This window comes from Saccopteryx leptura, chromosome 3 (assembly GCF_036850995.1).
Source record: "Saccopteryx leptura isolate mSacLep1 chromosome 3, mSacLep1_pri_phased_curated, whole genome shotgun sequence".
NCBI classification, from domain to species: Eukaryota; Metazoa; Chordata; class Mammalia; order Chiroptera; family Emballonuridae; genus Saccopteryx; species Saccopteryx leptura.
The window spans coordinates 286,703,459-286,729,937 of record NC_089505.1 but is presented as its reverse complement, the minus strand read 5'-3'; the positions used below and the strand labels follow the sequence as shown (position 1 = coordinate 286,729,937).

The window sequence follows — 26,479 nt, the reverse complement described above, 5'->3', positions numbered from 1 at the left end:
TTTTTCCCCTTTAATTTTTTTATTTTTAATCCATAGAGCGGTGGACATGACAGCAGAGTCAATTGCATACAGTGGCATCAAGACAATGGCTGTTTGTATAGTTGTTCAGATGATAAACATATTGTGGAATGGAATACACAGATATGCAAAGTAAAGTGGTGAGTCACATTGATGGTTCTGTGGGATTGAAGGGGTATCTTGGTTACTGTTTAAAAATGCATTAGAGCCCTGGCCGGTTGGCTCAGCGGTAGAGCGTCAGCCTGGCGTGCGGGGGACCCGGGTTCGATTCCCGGCCAGGGCATATAGGAGAAGCGGCCATTTGCTTCTCCACCCCCACCCCCTCCTTCCTCTCTGTCTCTCTCTTCCCCTCTCACAGCCAAGGCTCCATTGGAGCAAAAGATGGCCCGGGCACTGGGGATGGCTCCTTGGCCTCTGCCCCAGGCGCTAGAGTGGCTCTGGTCGCGGCAGAGCGACGCCCCAGAGGGGCAGAGCGTCGCCCCTGGTGGGCGTGCCAGGTGGATCCGGGTCGGGCGCATGCGGGAGTCTGTCTGACTGTCTCTCCCCGTTTCCAGCTTCAGAAAAGTACAAAAAAAAATGCATTAGAATCAGACAAATCAAGACTATTCTTGCTATAAGTAAAATTTTATAGTGGACATACTGGAGGATGTTGACAGTGTTCTCAAGGAACTTTTAATCAAATTGTGCATGTAGGATTTTAATACATAAAAGTTAAATAATGGTACAAGAGATGTCATAGATTACTGGTTACATGAGTAAGGTAGTGTTGGGAAGGCCTGATAGAAGGGAAGGGATTTCTGTTGGCTTTTGAAGATAGGTAAGATTTGGATGGAAGAGGGAGGGAGAATCCTTTCCAAGGTGGGGAAAGGAAGGCAGGGAAGTGGTAAAGGCTAGGATAAAGGAAAGTAAAAATTTTGCTTAGGACTGAGTGGAGTGATGTGTAGAGGTAGGGGCATACTAGAATACTGTTGGTAGAAGATAGGGGGACCTAAGGATCTTAAGGAGTCTGGCCTTAAATGTAAGAGTTAAAAAATCACAGCTATCTGGTAAGTAGGAGAGAGCCGGTGAAGGGCTGTGTCTTTTTTTTTTTTTTTTTTTTTTAATCTTTTTTTTTTCCTTTTTCCCAGACACAGAGTCAGAGAGAGGATAGATAGGGACAGACAGACAGGAATGGAGAGAAATGAGAAGCATCAATCATTAGTTTATCGTTGTGACATCTTAGTTGTTCATTGATTGCTTTCTCATATGTGCCTTAACCGCGGGCCTTCAGCAGACCGAGTAACCCCTTGCTCAAGCCAGCGATCTTGGGTCCAAGCTGGTGAGCTTTTGCTCAAATCAGATGAGCCCACACTCAAACTGGCGACCTCAGGGTCTCGAACCTGGGTCCTCCATGTCCTCCCAGTCTGATGCTCTATCCACTGCGCCACTGCCTGGTCAGGCAAGGGCAGTGTCTTTGAAATAAAGTAAACAAGTAAATGCTTTGGGGAAAAGTAATCTGTCAGCAATGTCCAGAATATATGGGAAGGAGCTAGTTCAGAGGTCGTGTTCATTTGCTAAGGTTTGTATATACTATATACCTTTCATTTCAGTCTGACTCCTCTAGTAGTCTTTATTCTCAGTTATTTTTAGACACATCAGTTTTATTATTTCTTGGGGGCTTTCTTCTAATTACAATTATTTCTTGGAGGACTTCTGCCTTCTCCCAGGGTGTGCTGAGCAAGTGATTGTCCCAGGATTTCCTTTCTCCATCATCTTGAAAATTCTCTGGTCAGATGTAGTTTTTATTTCCTAAATTCCATTTTTCACTGTTGGTTTGCTCCTTTTGGTGAAGCACACAGATGTTTGTTTCCTGAACTAAAGGGTGCATGGATGGTAAATTTAATACCGTTTTGTTTGTACATTAAAGTCTTTTATTCTAGCCTCACAGTTGACTCATAGTTTGAGGGTATATATATAATTTTGGGTTGGAAATCATTTTCCCTCAGTATTTTGAAGTATTGATTCATTGGTTTTATAGCTTTCATTATTAAGTATCCTTAGTACTTTAAAATATCCTGAGAATTTTATTTAAAAAAATTTTTATTTTTTGGTAAACAAGGAATTGTATTGGCATTTGAGGGGAGCATTTGGCCTGGAAATTCTTCTTTTTTTTTTTTTTTTACAGACAGAAAGATGAGTCAATGAGAGGGATAGACAGGGACAGACAGACAGGAACGGAGCAAGATGAGAAGCATCAATCATCAGTTTTTCGTTGCAACACCTTAGTTGTTCATTGATCGCTTTCTCATATGTGCCTCGACCGTGGGCCTTCAGCAGACGGAGTAACCCCTTGCTCAAGCCAGCGACCTTGGGTCCAAGCTGGTGAGCTTTGCTCAAACCAGATGAGCCCACACTCAAGCTGGTGACCTTGGGGTCTTGAACCTGGGTCCTCCACATCCCAGTCTGACACTCTATCCCCTGTGCCACCGCCTGGTCAGGCTTCTTCATTTTCTTATACTATGTTCATCCCCTCTTTTTTTTTTTAATCTTTCTTCAGTACTCACTGTTTAGATGTTGCATCTCCTGAAGTAATCCTTTAAGTTTTGTACTTTTTAAATCTTATTTATTTATTTTTGAGAGAGAGAGAGAGAGACAGGAAGGGAGAGAGGTGAGAAGCATCAACTCATAGTTGCGGCACCTTAGTTCATTGATTACTTCTCTTACATGCCTGTAGCCCAGTGAGCTTGGGCTTCAAGCCAGCTACCGTGGGGTCATGTCTATGAGCCTGTGCTCAAGCTGGCAGCTTCAGGGTTTTGAACCAGCATCCTCAGCGTCCAAGGTTGACGCTCCATCTACTGTGCCACTGCCTGGTCAGGCTTTTCTCTTACCTTTTTTTCTCTTTTGTCTGTTTCTTCTGTTACCTGGGGATTTTTAAAAAAAAATTTTTGTTTTAAATCTTTGAAATCTTCTATTGAATTTTTCAATTTTTCTTACCATGGTTTTAACTTATGGAGCTATTTTTTGCTCTCTTGTGTATTTTTGTTGCATCATTTTCTTTTTGAGTAATATATATTCTAACCCTAAAGACATTAGTTATAGGATATAAAGTTGATTTCTTTTGTTCCTTACATTAGCTCCCTGTTGAGGATATGTTTTGATTGTTTTTTGATTTTGGTCTTTGTCTTTAATGTTAAGGTGTTCTTTAAATGAGTGGAGGTCTTTGGCTGCCTATTGCTATTGAAAATGAAACAAAAATCTGATTGGAAAGACTGTGTGGCTTAATGGTTGGGCTTTATTTGTAGAGTGATTGGAAGGTCTTCAGACGTCAGAATGTGTGGGGCTGTTCCTATAGAACCAGTCACGGTTCCCAGAGTAGAATCTTTTTTTTTTTTTTTTTTTACAGAGACAGAGAGAGAGAGTCAGAGAGAGGGATAGATAGGACAGGAATGGAGAGAGATGAGAAGCATCAATCATTAGTTTTTCGTTGTGACGCCTTAGTTGTTCATTAATTGCTTTCTCATATGTGCCTTGACCGTGGGGCTACAGCAGACTGAGTAACCCCTTGCTCAAGCTGGTGACCTCAGGGTCTTGAACCTGGGTCCTCCATATCCCAGTCTGACGCTCTATCCACTGCACCACCGGCTATTCTGATCTAGCGCTTCTCAAGCTCTACTGTGAGTGTATAGTACTTGTACGTGCAGATCTGATTTGGTGTAGGTCTAGGCTGGGGCCAGGAAGTCTGTAATTCTAACAAATTGTCAGGTGATGCTGCTGTAGGAGGATTACACTTTGATTGCAGAACTTTTTTTTTTTTTTTTGTATTTTTTTTTTTTTTTCCTGAAGCTGGAAACGGGGAGAGACAGTCAGACAGACTTCCGCATGCGCCCGACCGGGATCCACCCGGCACGCCCACCAGGGGGCGATGCTCTGCCCCTCCGAGGCGTCGCTCTGCCGCGACCAGAGCCACTCTAGCGCCTGGGGCAGAGGCCAAGGAGCCATCCCCAGCGCCCGGGCCATCTTTGCTCCAATGGAGCCTTGGCTGCGGGAGGGGAAGAGAGAGACAGAGAGGAAGGAGGGGGGGATGGAGAAGCAAATGGGCGCTTCTCCTATGTGCCCTGGCTGGGAATCGAACCCGGGTCCCCCGCACGCCAGGCCAACGCTCTACCACTGAGCCAACCGGCCAGGGCCTGATTGCAGAACTTTTAATGGGGGAGGTGTTAGAGGATATCGCCATGGTGGTAGGTCTGCTGGCATTTTCAGTGCTGAATTGGGGACGTTCAGTGCTGAATCAGGAAGCTTGTCAGGGTGAGGATCATGTCTGTCTTTTTACTTATGTATCAATTCAGTGAATAGATGCTGACTAATGAATATAAGTGAGTGTGGAAGCTGTGGGAATTCATGAGAAGTTGTCAAAAACGTTAAGAACTGATGAGGGTGAAGGAAAAGTTCTCATACGGTTGTTGCGCTTTTCCTTCATTACTAGCAAGGTTGAATGTTTTCATGTTTATGGACAATTTGTAGTCTGTGAATTGCTTGTTTATGTCATTTGTCTATTTTGAGTTCTTTTTCTTGACCTCAAGGTGCTATTTCTTGAATGTAAGGAGCTATTCTAATACATTCTCATACATACTATTCTATAGCTTCTGTCTATAGTATCTATCTTTGATATTTTTTGCTAGCCTTTTACTTTTATTTTTATCACTTATTTTGTGGTACAGATATTTTATTTAATAAATCAGGTCATTTTTTTTCCTTTCTGATTTCTGGTCTGTAATTGCTTTGGAAAGCCTTTCCAAACCTCAGGAATATAAACTGTTCTCCTATGTATATTTTTATCACATATTTTAAATCTGTAATTTTGTGTTTTAGTACCAGTTAGGAGTCTTAAGTTTTTTTCCAAATGAGTAATTTGACATATTCCAATGTGATTGGCAGAGCAATACATGTTCTTCCACTTTAGAGTTAATCTCTTTTGGTAATAAGATTGCTACTGTTACTTTGTGATTTATAAGTGACTAGCTAAGCTCCGTGTTGTCTATACAGTATTATTTTGTGCAACAAACTGCAAAGACTCATGCTGCTAATCGTATTTGAAGTATTAAAAAGGGATCATCTACGCCTAATTTTTTTTACCCTATCAGATGGGGTTCATCTGTGTGGATTTGGGATGAAATATTTTTGGACTATAGTTTGAGGACTTGTTTATATTATGCAAATTAAAAGCCAGCCCTCCAGAGCATGTAGGTACCATGTGCCAATAGGATAGACTTATAGAGGTCCAGCCAGCATGGTAATTTCCTGGCTATCAACAAAATCCACCTCAAGGATCACAGGATGCAGCTTACTATCCAGTTTACAACTCTTAACCATTTCCTGTTACCTCTTAACCTATCCTATCAGGAGGGTTTACCTTAATGATATGTTCAAGGTTAGTTACCTGACACAGGTTTTCAGGGAATACAATTTGGCATAGAACCTTAAGTGGTATATTTAATGCCTGATTTGTTTTTTGTTATGTTTTTTATTTGAATAAAGTTTTCTCCCTATTCAGATATTTTTGTTTCTGTTCTCAATACAGCAAATGGAAAGGTGACAACAGCAGTGTCAGTTCCCTGTGTATCAGCCCAGATGGAAAGATGTTGCTTTCAGCTGGTCGAACAATCAAACTATGGGTTTTGGAGACCAAAGAAGTCTACAGAGTGAGTGCAACCAATTAGTTTTAAGCATAATAGTCATCTAGAGTAAATATGGAGAAATGCAGAGGTCTGAGCCATGCGATGCTGTTATAAGAACACAGGTTCTTTATTTTCAAGCATATCAAATAGAATTAATAGACAAAAAGTTTGCTTCCAAATCTGGTTTGTTGATGTTAAATAGAATAAGTAGGTTATACATGTCCCCTTCACATGCATTGGAAAAAGGAATAAAACAAGTGGAATTTGTATTAAAACTCTTTTACTCTACTTTGTAATAATTTTAGTGGTTTTGATTTCTAGCTTGCAGCCAGCATTTGGTCCACTTACACTATTTAACAGTGATTTAGTATTAGAGTAGGGGTTATGGAACTTTGGTGCTGTGATGATACCTTAAAGGTGTGGTTTCAACTCACTGAGAGTGAAATGAAGACCTACAATTCCTTGGCTGTGTCTGAGCACCCATCACCACTTTGTAAATGGGTAGCGTTATGTGAATCTTTAACTCAGAAATGGAAGGAATGTAGATTGTGGGGTGCAGATATGGTCACGGGAGTTAAAAGGAACATCTTAATTTTCATTATTTTCCAATGGACTTTTTTTAAATTGAATTTAGTGGGGTGACATAAATTATATAGGTTTCAGGTGTACAATTCTACAATACATCATCTGTATATTGTGTGTTTAGCACCCCAAGTCAAGTCTGCTTCCATCACCATTTATCTACCTCTTTACCCTCTTCTAACTCCCCTCACTCACCCTCAGATGGAATTTTTAAGGAGAATATACCGTTTCTCCATGTATAAGACACACCTTAATTTTGGGGCCCGAAATTAAAAAAAAAGTATATTACATAGTTGTTGAATTTAAGTTTTATTCATTATAAAATTCATACAACTCCTCATCGCTATCAAAACTCCCATCCATTAGCTTGTCTTCATCTGTGTCTAATGACGAATCACTATCTTCATGTATTGCCTTGTCCTCGGTTCTATCTAGGGCCTTTGAAATGCCACAACCACTGTATAAGAAACACCCAGTTTATAGACCCCAAATTTTTCGGTAAAGGGTGCGTCTTATCCATGGGGGAAATACAGTAGCACAAATAACTTAGTTGCTTAGAATTAAATTTGTTACCTTTAATCTGGATTTCTGATTTCAGGCATAGGATAGATATTTTATGATACATACAGACGCTTAACTTTTTCTAGTGCTTTTTATCCATCTTTCTAAATCTGATGTAACTTTTTTAGCACTTCACAGGACATGCAACGCCAGTTTCATCACTTATGTTCACTACTATCAGACCTCCTAATGAGAGCCAACCCTTTGATGGAATTACAGGTCTTTATTTTTTATCTGGAGCCGTACATGACCGGTTACTTAATGTCTGGTATGTAATCTTTTGGATTTGGGACGTAACTTTGCCTTGAAAGAATCTGTCACAGCTTGTATGGTTAATATAAATGATGGATATCAGACTTGCTTTATTTTATTTAGTGTTAGGTTTGTATTGAGTTATAATGAAGAATTCAGCCTGCCTTAAACAGATCTACATCAGAACAATTTAAGAGCATTGCATAATGGAACTTCCCCCATGCTTGTTTAGAGGTATTGTGAGAATAACTTTTTAAAAAAGAATTCAGGAAAATCTGATTTTGTTGAAAGGTGACTGCTGGGTTAGTATAGTAATGTCTACTTGGTGATGGCATACTGGAGACATTACATTCCTTTAGCTGTGTTTTTTTAATTGTTATTATAATTATATAAAAGTGTACTTTATTATAAAGGACATTTAAATATAACTAACAATACTGGAAATAATGTAACTGGCATTTACAGCCTCAGTCACAGTTCTTTATTAAATAGTAATTTTTGCTATTCCATGAATAGTTAACATTCAGCTTATGCAACAAAATAGGTTACTTGAAAAAGTGAATAAAGAGTGCAGAATGATAACTGGAAATCTTGGGTTTTGTATGTTGTTTATTAACATGGCTTTTAAAATCAAATAGAAAACAAGTCGTCATCTCTAACATGTTGAGTTGAGTTCAGGGCAGCTTCCCTGTTCTGTTAATTAAGCTTTGGGACACTGAAACCCAAACGAGGAAAGGTAATTGGATAGAAAGCATTGTTCTGTTCATTTACTCCCCAGGCTACAAAATAAAAGAAAGAAAAGAAAGTCAACTCTATGTGGTAAGCTCTCTGCCTACAAGAAAGTTTGCAATATTGTTAAACAGGGTTCTAAAATGTGGCTGAAATTTTACACTTTTAACTTTACACACACATACACATACACACACACACACACAGTGATACCTTGAGATACGAACAGACCAACATACGAATTTTTTAAGATAATAGCTGTGACTCGGTCCATATTTTTTTCTGAGATCCGAGCGAAATTTCGAGATATAAGTCATGATTCAGAAGCTGCCATTAGTTGGCACAGTGGCACACGGGTCAAGTATCAGCAGTTTGATATACGAGTTGATTCACTTAACGAGCTTGGTTACAGAACGAATTAAATTCGTAACTCAAGGTACCACTGTACATGTTATTTGGTTAACACATCTTAAACACATTTTCATTATATAAGTAAGACCGTAAACATTCTATAATAAAACCACACTACTTGGCTGTGGGTTTTTTAAAAATTTTTGTTTCTAAATGAGAGGAGGGGAGATAGACTTCCACATACGTCCTGACCAGGATCCGCCCAGCAATCCCCATCTTGGGCTGATGTTTGCAACCAAGCTATTTTTAGTGCCTGAGGAAGAGGCTTCACAGAGCCATCCTCAGTGCCCAGGGCCAATGCACTCAAATCAACCAAGCCATGGCTGCAGGACGAGAAGAGTGGGGGAGAGAGGGGGAGAGGTGGAGAAGCAGATAGTCACCTTTCTTGTATGCTCCAACTAGAAATTGAACCTGGTACTTGCACACACTGGGTTGACGCTCTACACTGAGCCAACTGGCCAGGGCTTAGCTGTGTTTTTGAAGCTACTTTTAAAAGTAAAAATTTTGTATTAAAGGACCATCAAAAGTTTTTAAATTTAAGAAATATCTTGGGTTTTATGATGTCATCTGATGGTAAAGTTAACTTTTAACCTGTTTGTGGACAAAATAAACATTTAAAAAAATAGTTTTTCATCCTAGTAATCAGTTAGGTGAGCATTCTCTTGACCAGGGGTCCCCAAACTTTTTACACAGGGGTCCAGTTTACTGTCCCTCAGACTGTTGGAGGGCTGGACTATAAAAAAAAACTATGAACAAATCCCTACGCACATTGCACATATCTTATTTTAAAGTAAAAAAAAACAAAACGGGAACAAATACAATATTTAAAATAAAGAACAAGTAAATTTAAATCAATAAACTGACCAGTATTTCAATGGGAACTATGCTCCTCTCACTGACCACCAATGAAAGAGGTGCCCCTTCCTGAAGTGCGGCGGTGACCGGATAAATGGCCTCAGGGGGGCTGCATGCGGCCCATGGGCCATAGTTTGGGGACCCCTGCTCTTGACCATATAGAGTTACTATGAATTTATACCAAAGTACTCAGATAAAGTGGGATTCGTCAAAATATGTATTACTTAAGTTGTTGTGTGGGGAAGGGTTCAGGAGGCCACTCTGTTCTTCTTCAGTGCAGCTAAGCTATAGTCCTCATGTCTCTCAAGCAGATTACATTAGTTTTTTCTTTCTTTTTTATTTTATTATTTTTACAGAGACAGAGAGTCAGAGAGAGGGTTAGGTAGGGACAGTCAGGAATAGAGAGAGATGAGAAGCATCAATCATCAGTTTTTCGTTGGGACACCTTGACCATGGGACTTCAGCAGACCGAGTAACCCCTTGCTCGAACCAGCGACCTTGGGTTCAAGCTGGTGAGCTTTGCTCAAACCAGATGAGCCCGTGCTCAAGCTGGCAACCTTGGGCGTCTCGAACCTGGGTCCTCCACATCCCAGTCTGATGCTCTATCCACTGTGCCACCTCCTGGTCAGGCAATTTTCTTTCTTTTTCTTTTTTTAAAAAGATTATTTATTGCCTGGCCTATGGTGGCACAGTGCATAAAGCGTCGACTTAGAATTCTGAGATTGCTGGTTCAAAGCCCTTGAGCTTGTCTGGTCAAGGCACATATGACAAGCAGTCAGTGAACAACTAAAGTGAAGCAGCTATGAGTTGATACTTCTTGTTGTTGTTCCTCGGTCCCCTCTCTTATACGTCTATAAAATCAAGAAATTAAAAAGAAAATTTTAAATATTATTTATTGATTTTAGAGAGAAGGGGAGGGAGCGGGAAGCATCAACTCGTAGTAGTTGCTTCTTGTATGTGCCTTGATCAGCCAAGCTTGGAGTTTCAAACCAGCGACCTTGGTGTTCCAGGTCAACCCTTGATCCACTGCACCACCATAGGTCAGGCAAATTACATTGGTTTTCAATTCTGTGACTGATAGTTGAGGAGTGTCTGTTGGAATGATTTTAGTTCTATAGATTTTTGCACTTACATAAGAAATTAGTAATGCCAAAAAGCTAAAATCTTTGCTTAACCCAAGGTCAGAACGACTTTCTCCTGGCAGTTTTATAGTTCTAAGTCTTACATTTCGTTTTGTGATCGGTTTTAAATTAATATGTATATATGGTGTGAGGACTAGATTGATGTTCATGTTTTTGCATTATGGATATCCAGTGGTCCCATACCTCTTGTTGAAAAGACTATCTCCATTGAGTTAATTTTGCATATACAGTGGTACATTGAGATACGAGTTTAATTAGTTCTGTAACCAAGCTTGTAAGTCAGTCAACTCGTATATCAAACAGATTTCTCCCATTTAAAATAACTGAAATAGATTTAATTCGTTCCAGCCCTGTGCAACAACCCCAGACCATTCTAAATTATGAAAAAAGACGTTTTTAATTAAGAAACACACATGTATACTTTACCAGTGCATAACAAAATATATGAAATAAAAGAAAAAAGTGTTATTTAGTACTGTATTCTTACCTTGGAGACAGACAAGTGCGGATAACGGAGGTGAATGGCCGAGGAGGGAGGGAGGAAGGCATGCAGGCACTGTAGACATGTAAACTAAAACTGCACTTTCTTAACACTAAATGTAAACTAAAACTGCATTTTCTTTACTTGAAAAAAAAATAAAACTGCACTTTCTTTACTTAAAATAAAACCACAAAAACTTAATTGTAAAACAAATGCACTTTCTTAACTTTAAACTTAACCTAAACTTAACATTACGTATTTTTCATTTAATCATCACCTGTTTTTGCCTTTTTGGCTGCACTGTCGGCACTTTCACTTGCAGGACTTTTGAATAAAAATCCAAAGAGGTTTGCTTTTGCCTGCCTTTTAAAATGTTACGGAAATGTGACAAACAAGTGTCATTAAAAAGTGCTGAGGCACTACCAGTTGAAACTTTTTCTGGGTGTTTCTTTTCAGTGAAACTTGAAAGCTTCTCCCACATTGCCAGCATGTCTTTAATTTCACTTGTAGAAATCACTTCCTCCGACTATACCTCCTCCTCACTACTAATCTCTTGCAGAAGCACCAGATGTTGCATCATCTCTAGCTCCTTCAACTCCTCAGTTGAGAGTTTCTCCTTATGTTCCTTGACGAGCTCATTTACATCACCCTCATCTATCTCCAGACCCATTGACTTTCTGAGAGACACAATCTCCTCCAACGCTTCTACCTCGGTCTTGGTCTCTGGTTCGAATCCTTCGAAGTCCCTGTCTGCAACAACATCAGGCCATAACTTTTTTTATGCCGAGTTCAAGGTTCTTCTTGTAACCTCTTGCCATGCCAAGTCAATAATGAGTAAACATATCACGATGTTGTAGTGATCTTTCCAGAACTCTCGAAGGGTTAGAATTGTATTCTTAGTCACCTCAAAGCAGTGGTGGAACAAGTGCTTTGTGTAAAGCTTTTTAAAGTTGGAAATGACCTGCTGATCCATAGGTTGCAAGATTGGAGTCGTGTTGGGTGAGAGGTAGAGGACTTTCACGAATTTGAACTCATCGAGAATGTCATCTTCAAGACCAGGTGGGTGGGCTGGAGCATTTTCAAGGATTAGTAATGCTTTCATCGGGAGTTTATTTTCTTGAAGATATTTCTTCACTGCAGGACCAAAGACGAGACTTACCCATTCAATAAAAACTGCCGCATAATCCATGCCTTAGCATTGGCGCGCCACATAACCTGCAGTTTTTAAGAATCTTGTGAGTCTTAAAGGCTTGAGGATTTTTGAAATGATACACTAGCAGTGGCTTTACTTTACAGTCACAGCTAGCATTTGCACACAATGCAAGGATCAGACAGTCCTTCATGGCTTTATGGCCTGGCAGCTTCTTCTCCTCTGCGTGGTGAAAGTCCTCTGGGGCATTTTTTCCCTAAAACAATCCTGTTTCGTCACAGTTTGAACACTAGTTGGGGGATGTAGCCTTCCTTTGCGATAAGCGCAGCAAAAGGTGCGATGTACTCCTCAGCTGCCTTAACGTCAGCACTCGCAGCTTCACCATGCCTCACCACCGAGTGGATGCCAGATCTCTTCTTGAAATTTTCAAACCAGCTGTGACTTGCCTTAAACGTATCTCTGCTGCCTCTTTTGAGGTTGATGGTTTCGTTCTTCTTCAAGTTGCTGTAAATAATACGTGCCTTTTCACATATTACAGTCTCTGTCACTATCTCCTGCCAGCTCTTTCTCTTTCACCCACACCAGCAGAAGCTTCTCCATTTCTTCATGGATATTTGTCCTTAATTGGGACAGAATTTTAGTTCTTTTGCTGGATTTGCGCTTTTGATGGCATCCTTTTGTTTAAGGATGGTACAAATTGTAGTTGTATTGCGGTCATACAGCCTTGCCAGTTCCATCACTCCTACACCACGCTCGTGTTTTTTTGTTATTTCTTGCTTTACTTCTATCAACATCATTCTCTTCTTCTCACCACTGTCCTTTACACTCACTTTCTTCGGCCCCATGATAGCACACAAAAAAAGTTAGTAAAAAAAATGCAAAAATGATGCAAGAACGAGTACAGCACACAAGATTCAACTTGATTCTGCAGGTAACAAATGAGAAAGGAGATACTGGTGCTATGCTGCCAATACTGGACCCGTGCGCCAACGTGCCAAGTAGCGGCAGCTTCCTGAATCACGACTCGTATCTTGGAATTTCGCTTGGATCTTGAACAAGATATGAGTCACAGCTCATATCTTAAAAAAATTGTATGTTGGTCTGCTCGTATATCAAGGTATCACTGTATACACGTATATAAAACTATAGTTGATTCTGATTATTTAATTGTATGAAATTCTTGAGCACTGATTTAGTGATACTGAACTGTTACTGTTAGGGGAAATACAGGTTTAAGTTTCTGCAAGCCTCTATGGTCACAACATTTTTGTCACCTGACCAATCTATAATCTTGTTTTATGTGTGTTTATGTTTAAAGATACCTTATTTTATACACACATACACACACAAGGCACACTTTATTGTGCTGTGCTTTATTGAACTTCAGATGCTGTGAGGTTTTTTTGTTTTGTTTTGTTTTTTGTATTTTTCTGAAGCTGGAAACGGGGAGAAACAGTCAGACAGACTGCCCCATGCGCCCGACCGGGATCCACCCGGCACGCCCACCAGGGGCAACGCTCTGCCCACCAGGGGACGATGCTCTGCCCCTCTGGGGTGTCACTCTGCCGCGACCAGAGCCACTCTAGCGCCTGGGGCAGAGGCCAAGGAGCCATCCCCAGCGCCCGGGCCATCTTTGCTCCAATGGAGCCTTGGCTGCGGGAGGGGAAGAGAGAGACAGAGAGGAAGGAGGGGGCGGGGGTGGAGAAGCAAATGGGTGCTTCTCCTATGTGTCCTGGCTGGGAATCAAACCCAGGTCCCCCACACGCCAGGCCGATGCTCTACTGCTGAGCCAACCGGCCAGGGCTGCTGCGTATTTTTAACAAATTGAAACTTTCACTAGCAAAAGATTACATACAGCAGGGGTCCCCAAACTTTTTACACAGGGGGCCAAGTTCACTGTCCCTCAGACCGTTGGAGGATCAGACTATAAAAAAAACTATGAACAAATCCCTATGCACACTGCACATATCTTATTTTAAAATAAAAAAAAAAAAAGGAACAAATACAGTATTTAAAATAAAGAACATGTAAATTTAAATCAACAAAATGACCAGTATTTGAATGGGAACTATGGGCCTGCTTTTGGCTAATGAGATGGTCAATGCCCGTTTCCATATTTGTCACTGCTAGCCGTAACAAGTGATATGACGTGCTTCAGGAGCCGTGATGCATGCGTCACCGGAAGTAGTACTGTACCTAAGCGCCGCCGCACTTTGTGGCGCCGCTGCCGCCACAAACAGTACTCCAGGAGCACAGGATGTAGATATTGAACACCAATGAAAGAGGTGCCCCTTCCGGAAGTGTGGTGGGGGCCGGATAAATGGCTTCAGGGGCCGCATGCGGCCCGCGGGCCGTTGTTTGGAGACTCCTGACATACAGCTTGCTTTATTGGGGTGGTCTGGAACTGAACACTCAGTGTCTCTGAGAAATGCCTGTATGTATTGTTATTGTTGATTGCCTCATGTCAGAATAGAGTTTACCTAACACAGACATTTTCTCCATAATGCATATCACACCTTTTTTTGCTCATTAGACAATAATACTTCGTTACTACTCTTGGGCCATTTTAAACAGTAAAATCACCAACAAAAAGCGTAAATGTGAAAAACATAGCACTAACTAGACCACAAAAGGGATACTTACAGTATGAGAGCTGAAATAAGAAGGCTGAGCATAGCCTTGTTTAACCTTGAATGTTGGGTAACTCTTATTTTTTCATTGCCTGTGTGCATACCTGTTAAAGACCAACGAAGTTCCATAAATGCTGATTTTCAGGATTATAAAGTTTAGCAAACAGGTGAGGTCTCAAATGACTCAACAAATGAGGATCATGTGCATTTCTGAAATTTTTATTTTGTGTGTGTGTGTGACAGAGAGAGGGACAGATAGGGACAGACAGGAAGGGAGAGAGATGAGAAGCATCAATTCTTTGTTGTGGCACCTTAGTTGTTCATTTATTGCTTTCTCATATGTGCCTTGACTGGGAGGCTACAGCAGACCGAGTGACCCTTTGCTCAAGCCAGAGACTTTGGGCTCAATCTGGTGAGCCTTGCTCAAACCAGATGAGCCCGCTCTCAAGCTGGCTACCTTGGGGTTTTGAACCTGGGTCCTCCACATCCCAGTCTGACGCTCTATCCACTGTGCCACTGCCTGGTCAGGCAAATTTTTCTCTTTTTAAAAAATTTATATTTATTAGTTTTAGAGAGAGAGGAAGCGGGAGAGACAGAAACATCCATCCATCTGTTCCTTGTGTGTGCCCTAACTGGAGATTGAACATGCAACCTTTGTGTGATTCCAGACAAAGCTCTAACCAACTGAGCTATCTGGCGAGGGCTGTATTTTTTTCTTGGTATTGCTATGATGTTAATTCTCAAATTAATCTACAGATTCAGTGCAAACTTAGTCAAAATTCCAGCAGACTCTGGTAGAAATTGACAATCTGGTTTTAAAATTCAAATGGAAATACAAAGGTTGTAGATACCAAAACAAATTTGAAAAGGAAGAAAAATGTAGGAGGACTCATTGTCTGATTTTAGGACTTGTCAAGCTGCAGTAATCAGAATAGTATGGTATTGGCATCAGTCAAGCTAGCGGAACAGATTAATGGAAGAGAATAGAGAATGTTACTTTGTTTAAATCTGTTAGAAATGCACTAATGATTTCTCTTTTCCCATACATCCATTTTTATAGTAAGAGATACACATGTTTCTTTTATTTTGATCTTTAGTCACCTTAATAGCTTTTAAAAGATGAAAAACTATTTTGAACCTAATGCTGCGATTTATTTATTTATTTTGTGAGCACCTTTTAAAAAAATCTGTTTTACTATCGAATTGTTGGTTTTGTTATCTAGGCAGGTCCGATCAGAAAACAAAGAAAAAAATGCAGTGATGTCTTTCACAGTGACAGATGAACCTGTCTACATTGACTTGACTTTGTCAGAAAATAAAGAAGAGGTAAATGGCTCAATTTTTGAGAATTTGTTTTTGGATTTCACAAATATTTTTAAAATTGAAGTTTTGATGGTGTAATCGTTCGGGAAATGGGACATAAAGGAAGAAGAGTGAAGTAGAACACACATCTCCTTACACTGTGCGAAGTAATAGCCATTAGGTCACTGTGGTCAGCTCTTCTGGGGGGAGGCACAGGGTGCAGCGGTGTTTTCAGCATCCTCACTGCTCTCACAGACTTCTGCACCTGGTAGTGACTTTGCTTATCTAACTCCAAGCTGCAGTCTCCTTGACTGTTATCTTCTTGGCCTAAAAACTTTTATTTAGAAGCTTGGTGACAACAACTTGAGCTGTTATTTTGAAGACATTATTATTTTTAAACGCAACAACTGTGCATCCTTGCCTGCCTTTCTTTTCTTTTCTTTTCTTTTCTTTTCTTTTCTTTTCTTTTCTTTTCTTTTCTTTTCTTTTCTTTTCTTTTTCTTTTCTTTTCTTTTCTTTCTCTCTCTCTCTCTCTCTCTCTCTTTCTTTCTTTCTTTCTTTTTAAATTTTCATTTATTTAATTTAGCTAGAGAGGAGGGGGAGGAGAGAGAGAGAGGATCATCAATCTGTTTCTGTATGTGCCCCGAACAGAGATTGAACCGGCAGCCTCTGTGCTTCGAGCCCATGCTCTAACCAACTGAGCTATCTGGCCAGGACTATCCTTGCTTTTCTAACTTTTTATCTGGTTATATAATGGGTTGGGGCGAGGAGTTGAAGTTTCTTAAGTATATTATAAAAGTAATTGTTCACTAGGGTAGACGAAATGTATTGCCCATTAATTAGCTGCGTTTTTATTTTAGCCTGTCAAGTTAGCTGTTGTTTGCAGAGACGGTCAAGTTCATCTTTTTGAACACATATTAAATGGGTAAGTTAGAAGTTTAAGTCAAATTTATTTTCCTTCCCTGACTTGTTACTTCTTTTTTTTTGTTTTTTTGTTTTTTGGGTTTTTTTTTGTATTTTTCTGAAGCCAGAAACGGGGAGGCAGTCATACAGACTCCTACATGCACCCGACCGGGATCCACCCAGCACACCCACCAGGGGGCGATGCTCTGCCCATCTGGGGCGTCTCTCTGTCGCAACTAGAGCCATTCCAGTGCCTGAGGCAGAGGTCACAGAGCCATCCTCAGTACCCGGGTCAACTTTGCTCCACTGGAGCCTTGGCTGCGGGAGGGGAAGAGAGAGACAGAGAGGAAGGAGAAGGGGAAGGGTGGAGAAGCAGATGGGCACTTCTCCTGTGTGCCCTGGCCGGGAATCGAACCTGGGATTCCTGCATGCCAGGCCGACGCTCTACCACTGAGCCAACCGGCCAGGGCCTTGTTACTTCTTTATACTACCACTTCAATATTCTTTGCATTGTATTTTCACTTAGATTGTTTTGAAAGTATCCTTAATTCCTATTTTTATAAATAGCTTTAATGAGGTGTAATTCACATACCATACAGTTCAACCAAAGCATTCCTAATTCTTTATTCATACAACTACATAAATTCCTAGTAAAGGCTCAAGATTTTGGCATTAGGGATCATTTCTTCATATTTGTGGTGAGGAGACTGGCTTTTTATGATACACACTTACTAAACATTGGTAGTTCTAATGACAAATTTTAAGAGAAAGTGGTTTATATGGAGAGTTTGGTGAAGACTTCATTTCTAACCATGATAGTACTACCCTTTTGCACATACGTGGATCAGTGAAGTGTGGTGATGCTAGTGTTTTGGTGGACAGAGGAGTATGTTGCTGGTAGGATGTATAGTAGTTGTATGTAGAGTGAGGGTCAGTAAGTTGTGGGCTGGAGACCAAACCCAACAGAGACCATATGTGGCCCCCCAAAACTAAAATGTTTAAAGTTTGAACTTATTGTCAGTTGATAATCTTTTCCTTTAATAATCTTAGTATGGTAATTTATTTAAATATAAACTATTTGTGAAAGCAGTATACACTTATTTTAAAACATTCAGGATACATAGACAGTTAAAAATCCCAAGTCTCCCTCCATTGAGTTCTGCTTTCTAGAGGTAACTGTTAATGACTAGGACCTATATTTACATAATTTACATAGTCATAGTGCACGTGAAATATAGAATTGAGGGCTTAGAAGTTGTAGGCCATGGCAAGGGCTAAGGTGATAGATAGTAAGCAAGCCATTGAAGGATTTTAAGCAGAGGATAGATGGGGTTTGACCTAAGTTTTGAGACATTAAGTTTCTAAGTCATTCTGTCTGATGTGTTGAGAATAAACCATAGAGGGGGAAAAGCCAAAGCAGAGGCCAGAAATCCTGGATAGAGATGGTTTTGGTTTTGCAGTCAGAGTACTAGGAGAGGGGTGAACTGGAAAGAGAGATAGTGGGCTGCTTGCAGTTGAGATTAGGGAGGGTGTGCATTTATTGGGGATATGATGTCCGTGGTGTGTGCAGTGAGGGGCTAAGACAGAGTGGAGGGCAGAGTTGTTGGAGGTGGGAAGGTTAAGGAACTGAGAGGACAGGGTGTCAGAAGGATCACCGACCTGCATGCTGGATATGGAAGCCACAAAGAAGGGAATTCCTCAGGAATAGTACTGTACAGGTTTACAGCGAGCCACTAATGCCTTTTAAGAAGTGTGGGGAGTGACCCAACGGGCATTGGGTGACAGTGGGAAGAGAGGAGCTGCTATCTGGTGACGACGTTTTCAGAGGTTTTAGAGGTGAAGGAGGGAGAGCAACTCTTTGTCTCAGAGTGTTAAAAGGACAACCTGCATGTTAAATCATGTCCTAGGCCCCTGGCACAGAGGGTATTGGGGGGGTAACAGCTACAACTTGGGAGGGCTGCAGCGCACTGGCGTCAAGCAAGCAGGTGATGAGAGAGCTCTTAGATTAGACATTGCTGCCATTATTTTGTCGGTTGTATTTTGTGCCTGAAGCTACGTTGCTGAAGTCAGGGTGAGGCTCTTAGTGGTTGGGCACGATTAGAGTTGGGGCTGATGAGGGCATGTATGGGCATTTAGGACTGAAGCTCAGGGTGGTGCGAGAGCCCTTGGGAGCTTGGGGGCCTCTTATGGAGTTGACGACATGGGACAGGAGGGCAAATGAGGCCGGACAAAGGTCTTGAATGTTGACGATGGTGGGGACAGATAAAGTCCTGACAGGAATATTAGTGGTTTGGGGACCCTGATGGTGGTGTGAAGGCCAAAGGAAAGTAACATTTCATGCAAACTTCAAAGAATTAGTATGAGATGTTGTTATTTCAAACAATTTATATTTATTTATTTTTTTAAACTTCTAGATACTGCAAAAAGCCTTTGACTTCAAACTGCACAATTCAGATAGCGGCACCCGGTAAAGGCAAGAAATCAACACCAAAACCCATCCCTATTCTAGCAGCTGGTTTTTGCTCAGACAAAATGTCCTTGTTGCTTGTATATGGCAATTGGTTTCAGCCCACCATTGAACGAGTGGTACGTAGATGCTACTCTGGAGTAAAGCTATGTCCGCATGTCTTGGAAAAGAATAATTTTAAAATGATTGGTCTGCTTATTGAAATACTTCCAAAATAGTTATGTATTTCCTCTGAAGAACCTTTCTGTGTTTTCATTTTTAAATTTCTGAGAACACTCTATAATTTTACTTAATCAGCATATACAAAATATTTTCATGCTTAGTCCGTATGAAACATTTGAGATGTTTGATTCCTGCTCCTTCTTCATTTGGTGTACTATGTCTTTGAAATCTGGTGTATATTTTTCACTTAAAGGCATATCTCAGTTTGGACTAGGCACATTTGAAGTGCTCAGTAGCCACATGTAGCTACGCATTCCTAGTGGCTACCGTTTTGATGAACACAGATGTGGGTGAATTTTGCCCAACACTCAAAAGATAAATCTTAGTATAAAAGAGCCCTTTGTGGTAGCACCCATTCAACTTTCTGAGTGGAAATGTAATGGTCGGTGCATGATTTGATTTCTTTGACTACAAAAGTTTCTCTGGAGACTTTTGGTGAGGTATTATGAGCATGTCCAATAGATTATTTCTAAAGCTTATGAGCATGTCTAATAGATTATTTCTAAAGCTTATGAGCATGTCTAACATTATTTCTAAAGCTGGCATGTATGATACATTGATTCAGTAAGGCCCTCAGAGAGATGGATATATTACATGTTCAACTAAGCTCTTGTTGAATTTATTTAAAAATACTTTTTAAAAATTTATTGCATGAATTTGGTTTTAAAAAAGCAAATTGTTAAGCTGTAAATGTAAGTTTCCTTGCCACATGCAGACCTTGCTAACTTCTTGTCCAGATGCAGTCATTGTTTCCTGTTTTGTGTCCTTCAGAGACTGATTGAGTATAGGGGCATAAAGAATTTACATACAACTTTAAAGCTTTATGGGCACATGGGACTTGGCTGCATGTGACTTTCCCTTGTTTAATCCCATGTCCAGAGAGCCGACTTCGCATTTTGTTAGTCACCAGTGCTGTCTTTGACTCACTGTGGAAAGGTTCACAGTAGGAAATTTTAGAGTAGGACCATTCTTTTTTAGCACAGGTTAATTCTTTATAAGGGTGATAAACTGTTGTTTTTTTTAATATCTGTCACATTGTAAAAAAATTTGTTGAACTTTAAAAACTATATATGTGAAGAATTGGAGCAGTTTATAACCGAAGAAACATAATGCCGGTATCTCCAGAGTTGACCCATTTCCTCAGTGCCGTCGGTCTGGGTGGTAGTCTCAGCGGTCCACAGTTCTGTGTGGAAGCTGTTCATATTTTTCTGTGTTTTCATAAAAACATACAAGTAGCATTTGTTTTTATTCTTATTCCCAATTGCTTTATTTGACACTCTCTCTTCCCCTCTCACCATACTCCCTCACCCCCAAATTATATTTATAGGCTTTAAATTCCAAAGAACCTCATATGTGTTTAGTAAGAGATATTTCAAACTGCTGGGCTCCAAAAGTAGAAACAGCTATAACAAAGGTGAGTGCATTTCATACTAGGAGTGGAGAAAATATTTGAATGAATTGAATTGTTTGAGTGAATGAATTGAATGAATGAATTGAACGATTGATACTATGTTTAGATTTTTTAACATTCTTTTTGTGTTCTTAATAAATTGTGTGGAATTAGGTTTTAGATATCAAGAGTATAAAAGTATTCATTTCTGTGCTCTTGATTTGTTGAGTGAATAAGTGAGTAGATGAATAGACATTGAAGATCTTGGATTGAGTTCTTCCTGCCCCCCATGCATGATCATTGAATAAATATCAATATCAAACTTATCAGTATGGGGCTGGAATTTAATACCATATATAAGGGCTTCATCATGATGCTTTATTTTTTACTTTTTTAAGTGAGAGGAAAGGAGATAGACTCTTTCAGGTGTCACAACTGGGATCCACCCAGCAACCCCTGTCTGGGGCCAATACTTGAATCAGCTGAGCTATTCTTAGTGCCTTAGGCCAATGCTCGGACCAACCGAGCTATCCTTGGCAGCTGGGATCTATGCTTGAGCCAGTCGAGCCACTGGCTGTGGGAGGGAAAGAGGGAGGTAAGAGAGAGAAGCAGATGGTTGCTTCTCTTGTGTGCCCTGACCAGGAATTGAACCCAGGACATCCATACATGGGTGACACTCTATCCCCGAGCCAACCTGCCAGGGCCCATGATGCTTTATTTTGAATGTGATGTGGTATATACATGTGGGTATCATGTTTGAAAGTTTAATGAAAAAAGGAAAAGCAAGACATGCTATGATGACATCCATATGGTTTCGCTTCTGGCTGAGTTTCAGAGATGACACCCTTCTCTTGGCTGTCTGAGCATTTCTGGCAAAGGTCAGTTACTGGCATTAGTCATTAAATGTACAGATTTTAAAACTTAGTTGCCAACATTCATTTAAAATTTATCTTTAATTCATATCATATTTAGTTATATTAAGTTTTCCAGGATAAAAACCTTTTAAAAGCTGTCAGTTTTCTCATTGGGGACAGAGGCAGGACCACGGCATAACTTCCTGTCACCCCTGCTATTCCTGGTTAACAGGTGAGAACACCAGTGATGAATTCTGAAGCAAAAATTCTGGTGCCTGGGATACCTGGTCATCAAGCAGCCATCAAGCCCACTCCGTCACAGACTAAAGAAGTAGAGAACAAGAGAAAATTAGGGGGAAATGAGGTAATACAAGCACTCTGACCATTTTTGATTTTGAAATGTAAGATTACTTACTTGGGAGTTGAAACTTCAGAAACGACTGCTGCTATTCCCCTTGTCATCCCCAGCAGTGTAGGTTCTGAAATTCCAGACTGGGACCTTTGTAAGACTTACAAAGTTAGTAAGTGGCTTATTTTCAAAGCCACTGTTATTAGAGAAGACAACACTCTTATTAACTAATGAGAGCGCAGTTTTGGCCACCTGCTAAGTAGCTAGACTGCACAATTGACTGGATGAAGCCAGGACTTGCCATGATGATGTTCATTGGGTTTCGCATGTTGCTGAGTTCCCGTGATGCCTCTTCTCTTGGCTGTCTGAGCACTCCTGGCTGGTTTAGTGCTAGTTGGCTTTAAAAGTGGTAGTTGTTATAACTTCTTTGAAGTGCCCATAAACTTGATTTTTTTCTCAACTCCCCAAACACGCCTGTGGTTGTTGTACTTTTCTGTGTGGAATTCTCTTTTTCATCTTCTGTTTGCATGTGTCACTGTTATCTCAGCATTCTAGCATTTTAACTTTTATCACTAGAGTAAGATTGTTTCTTTACCTGATACTAAGTGTCTTATTTTGTTGAGCTGAGTTTGGGGACAACATTGCTATTCATAAAAGCTATTTCCAATAATGTGATATCTGTATTTAAGAGTAATGTGCCAGCTTTCATTAGCTTGGCCTAGAACCAACCTTTTAATTTCCTTCTGTCTTTATTATGTCTTTCATAAGTTAAGATAACCCAAACAAGAGGCTTTACCAAAGCATCTCTTCGCTTTGCTGTCGTTGTAGAACATTATATTTTGATTTAGTTAGACTTGATTTAATAAGGGATCAGTTCTCTACAGTTAAGTTTTTGTATTGCATATTTAATAATGCTTATTTACATTTAAACTTTAGATATTTTTCAAGGAAATTTGGTTTAGTGTAGCATTTTACAGAAAATGAATCACCCTCTGGAACTGACAGAAAAATCGGAAGATAATTTAACAATTGTTTTGAAAGCATAACTGTCTTCATGTACTTAAAAGTATTTGTTTCCTTTTGCAGATTTGAGGGTGATGGCAAGGAATAGTTTTGGAAGGGGAAGCTTCTGTAAAAATAGATCTTTTCCCGTGTTACAATAATCAGACGCCAGATCATTGCCTTTTTTGAATCTTCATTATAGAGGGATTTTTATGAGTTAGGTTTTAAAGTCACGGCTTCTTGTGCAGTTTTTTTCCCCCCAGTAAGCTCTAGAAATTTGAATCACAGATAATACACACTTGTCTCCAACATTGGCTTTATGGTAGTGAGTCTATGGACTTGAATAGGTGTGAATCAGTCTGTGCTTTTTGTCTGTTGAGACATAAGCACAAAGTATATTTAACCGAAGTCCTTTAGGCCTTGTCTGGTTTAACACTAATAGGCCATCTCTCTTCTGCAGGTTAGCATTGAAGAACGCCTAGGAGCACTGAATATAGAATCAAACAAAGGAAAGGCTGACCTCCCACAGACGAATAGCTTCCCCGTTCTTCTGGCACAGGCTTTAGAAAGTAATGATCTTGAAATGCTAAATGTAAGTATTCTAGCAGTTTTTAAATGAATTAAGATGGTTTAATATTTCTTAGAAAAAAAATGACATAGCACATTCAAAGAGTAAATAGTTATTTTATATAACCATTTTGAATTTAATATTTTTGAGTTTAGTCAAATGCATATCATCTGGTAGCATTATACAGACAGTCACTAACCTACAAAGGGGTGGTATTATTTTGAACCTGGAATGCATTTTCTCATAGAAATATTGTTCAGAATTATTATTAGATTCTTAGGCTTTAGTTCACAAAAGCCTTTGTAAACATAATGTACCTGAATTATAATACTCAGCATTCTAGATCACAATTTATATTTTTTTCTGTAGGGAAATGCGTTCCTGAGTTTTTACTCTGGATTCCAGAAACTTATTTCCCCCTGGCCGTGAGAGGGGGCGGTGAGGTGGAACCTTGGCAATGGGTAGGAGGTTTGGGGGAAAGTCAAGAGGGTTGGGGGTTCTGTTGTGAAGTATGTAGAGGTAAAAACACTAGAAACTTTGTATAAAGGGAGGCATTTATGATTTCTGTGTTTGTAAGTTGGTGACTGCTTGTATGAAGTTACTTAATTAGGTTTTCTTAAATTCCAGAATTTGACATTGGTCTGTAGAGATAATTTAAATGTAAAAAATTAGATTTAAGCACTACCTCATCAGCTTAAAGCACTGTACATTTGCTAAATGCATTTATTTTTAGAGACTCAGTGACATTGCATTGCCACTTCATGTAGATGGGGCTCTGATATGTAACCTGTGAGTAGTTTCTTTTTCATTTATATTTTTATTTAAATAGGAATACCTTATATTTGTGTCTAAGGTGATTTTGCAAAACGGGAGGGGAAGACCAGCATGTCTAGAAAGTTAAAATTATTTTTGAAATAGTTTGTGAGTGTATATATTTTGGAAGGTAGATTGTAGTTTAACATGGCATGCTCAGCTGGTTGGTAGCAAAGGCACTGAGCTGAGTCAGTGGAGAAAGTAAGTCTTTTCCTTAACTAGTGCTGAACCAACTGAATATCCACATGGAAAAAATACACCTCAACTTTTACCTAATACTTTACACAAAAGTCATCGCAAAATAGCTCCTAGACATAAATCTAAAACGAAAGCCTACAAAACTTCTAGAAGAAAACAGGACAAAATGTATGCGAACTTGAGTGGAGAAGAGCTTCATTGTAAAAAAGCATGAAATGCTAAAGGAAAAATTGGTCATTTGGACTTAAGAAAATTAAATACTTGCTCTTGAAATGACACTGTTAAGAGCATGAAAAGGCAAACCACAGGCTGGGAAAAATGCAACTCCTATCTGACTGGGAATTTATATCTAGAGTATGTCAAGAACTCTAAACTCAATGAGACTCAACTCAGGAAACAGGTAAAGATGTGAACAGATACTTAACAAAAGAATTCCTGAGGGTAGTAAGTGCATGTATGCATGTAAAGTTATTATACACCATTAGTCCTCACATACAAATTAAGATCACGAGATAGATAACATTACCTACCCACCTCAGATCAATTAGAATTTAAAAGACAGACAATACAGTACCATCTGTTGCGGAGGATGTGGAGTGCCAGAACTCATCTTGCTGGTGGGAATGTAATATGGTACAACTACTGTGGAGAACCGTTTGGCAGTTTCTTAAAAGTTAAGGATACAGGCCCTGGCCGGTTGGCTCAGCGGTAGAGCGTCAGCCTGGCGTGCGGGGGACCCGGGTTCGATTCCCGGCCAGGGCACATAGGAGCGCCCATTTGCTTCTCCACCGCCCCCCCCCCTCTGTCTCTCTCTTCCCCTCCCGCAGCCAAGGCTCCATTGGAGCAAAGATGGCCCGGGCGCTGGGGATGGCTCCTTGGCCTCTGCCCCAGGCGCTAGAGTGGCTCTGGTCTCGGCAGAGCGACGCCCCCTGGTGGGCAGAGCATCGCCCCTGGTGGGTGTGCCGGGTGGATCCCGGTGGGGCGCATGCGGGAGTCTGTCTGACTGTCTCTTCCCGTTTCCAGCTTCAGAAAAAAAAAAAAAAAAAAAGGATACATCCACCCTAAGACCCAGCTATTCCACTTCTGGTATTTACCAGAAGAATCCTACGAAGATTTGCATGTGAATGGTCATAACACTTTATTTGTAATAGCCAGAAATGGGAAAGAACCGACATGTCCCTCAACGTATGAATGGATAAGCAGATTGTTTATTTAGCAGTATAAAAAATAAATTATTGATTCTTTGACATGGATGAATCTCAGACTTAGGCTGTTAGAAAGAAACCAGACCAAAAAAGTACATATTATATGGTTTTGTTTATACACTGATTCTAGAAACTACAGAGCCATGTGTGGTTTAATGGTTGCCTGGGGGTGCAGGTGGAAAGAGATAAAATATAAAGGGGCCCGAGAAAACTTGAGGGTGATAGAGTGTTTACGTTAGTGTTTATTTCCTGTGTAAATGTTTGTATCAGACTGACCAAATAGTACACTTTAAATATATACTGTTTATTACACATCAGTTATAATGTAGTAAAACTATAAAAGAAGAAACCCATTGTCAATATTCTTGTTGTGACTGTGGTTTATAGAGTTGTTTCTTTAAATATATTCTTGGCAGAAATTAATGCTAACTCCTCTGTCCACTATTATTTTGCTTGGTTTGAGATAACTTATTTGCTTATTTCAAATTGAAAAATTGATAGCAGAGCCTCTGTCTTTAGTAGGCATAAGAATTATCTGAGAGCTTGTTAAAAATTCTTCTGCCCCACAGTTTGGAGTAACTTCTAGGCCACAGGTACTCTTGTTTGCCGGTGACAGTTGTGGTTCTCACCCCTTATGTTGGTGTGATTATCTATGTATAGTAACGCCTTTCATTCTCGGAAGCGTTCCCGTTTGAATAACGACTTTTGTGATTACTTTACATTTAGAACAGTAGAGGATTT

The 26,479-nt window shown here is 40.0% G+C and overlaps 1 protein-coding gene and 4 non-coding genes across 5 annotated transcripts in view; all 5 read left to right on the top strand.

Moving 5' to 3' along the window:
• Positions 1-26,479, top strand: part of WDR43 (WD repeat domain 43) — a 50,952-nt gene that overhangs the window by 10,899 nt on the left and 13,574 nt on the right. The window contains exons 3-11 of the mRNA XM_066378615.1: positions 37-158; positions 5,576-5,696; positions 6,944-7,083; positions 15,689-15,791; positions 16,628-16,692; positions 19,085-19,256; positions 20,687-20,773; positions 21,836-21,967; positions 23,415-23,546. Coding sequence (XP_066234712.1) covers positions 37-158; positions 5,576-5,696; positions 6,944-7,083; positions 15,689-15,791; positions 16,628-16,692; positions 19,085-19,256; positions 20,687-20,773; positions 21,836-21,967; positions 23,415-23,546 — 1,074 coding nt within the window. The remainder of the gene's footprint in view (positions 1-36; positions 159-5,575; positions 5,697-6,943; positions 7,084-15,688; positions 15,792-16,627; positions 16,693-19,084; positions 19,257-20,686; positions 20,774-21,835; positions 21,968-23,414; positions 23,547-26,479) is intronic.
• LOC136401547 (small nucleolar RNA SNORD53/SNORD92) lies at positions 6,068-6,152 on the top strand. Its single transcript, XR_010750575.1, has one exon. It is a non-coding gene; the product is annotated as a small nucleolar RNA SNORD53/SNORD92 (small nucleolar RNA).
• On the top strand, positions 7,721-7,854 carry LOC136401548 (small nucleolar RNA SNORA36 family). The gene has a single exon (XR_010750576.1). It is a non-coding gene; the product is annotated as a small nucleolar RNA SNORA36 family (small nucleolar RNA).
• On the top strand, positions 21,539-21,616 carry LOC136401545 (small nucleolar RNA SNORD53/SNORD92). Its single transcript, XR_010750573.1, has one exon. It is a non-coding gene; the product is annotated as a small nucleolar RNA SNORD53/SNORD92 (small nucleolar RNA).
• On the top strand, positions 22,250-22,325 carry LOC136401546 (small nucleolar RNA SNORD53/SNORD92). The gene has a single exon (XR_010750574.1). It is a non-coding gene; the product is annotated as a small nucleolar RNA SNORD53/SNORD92 (small nucleolar RNA).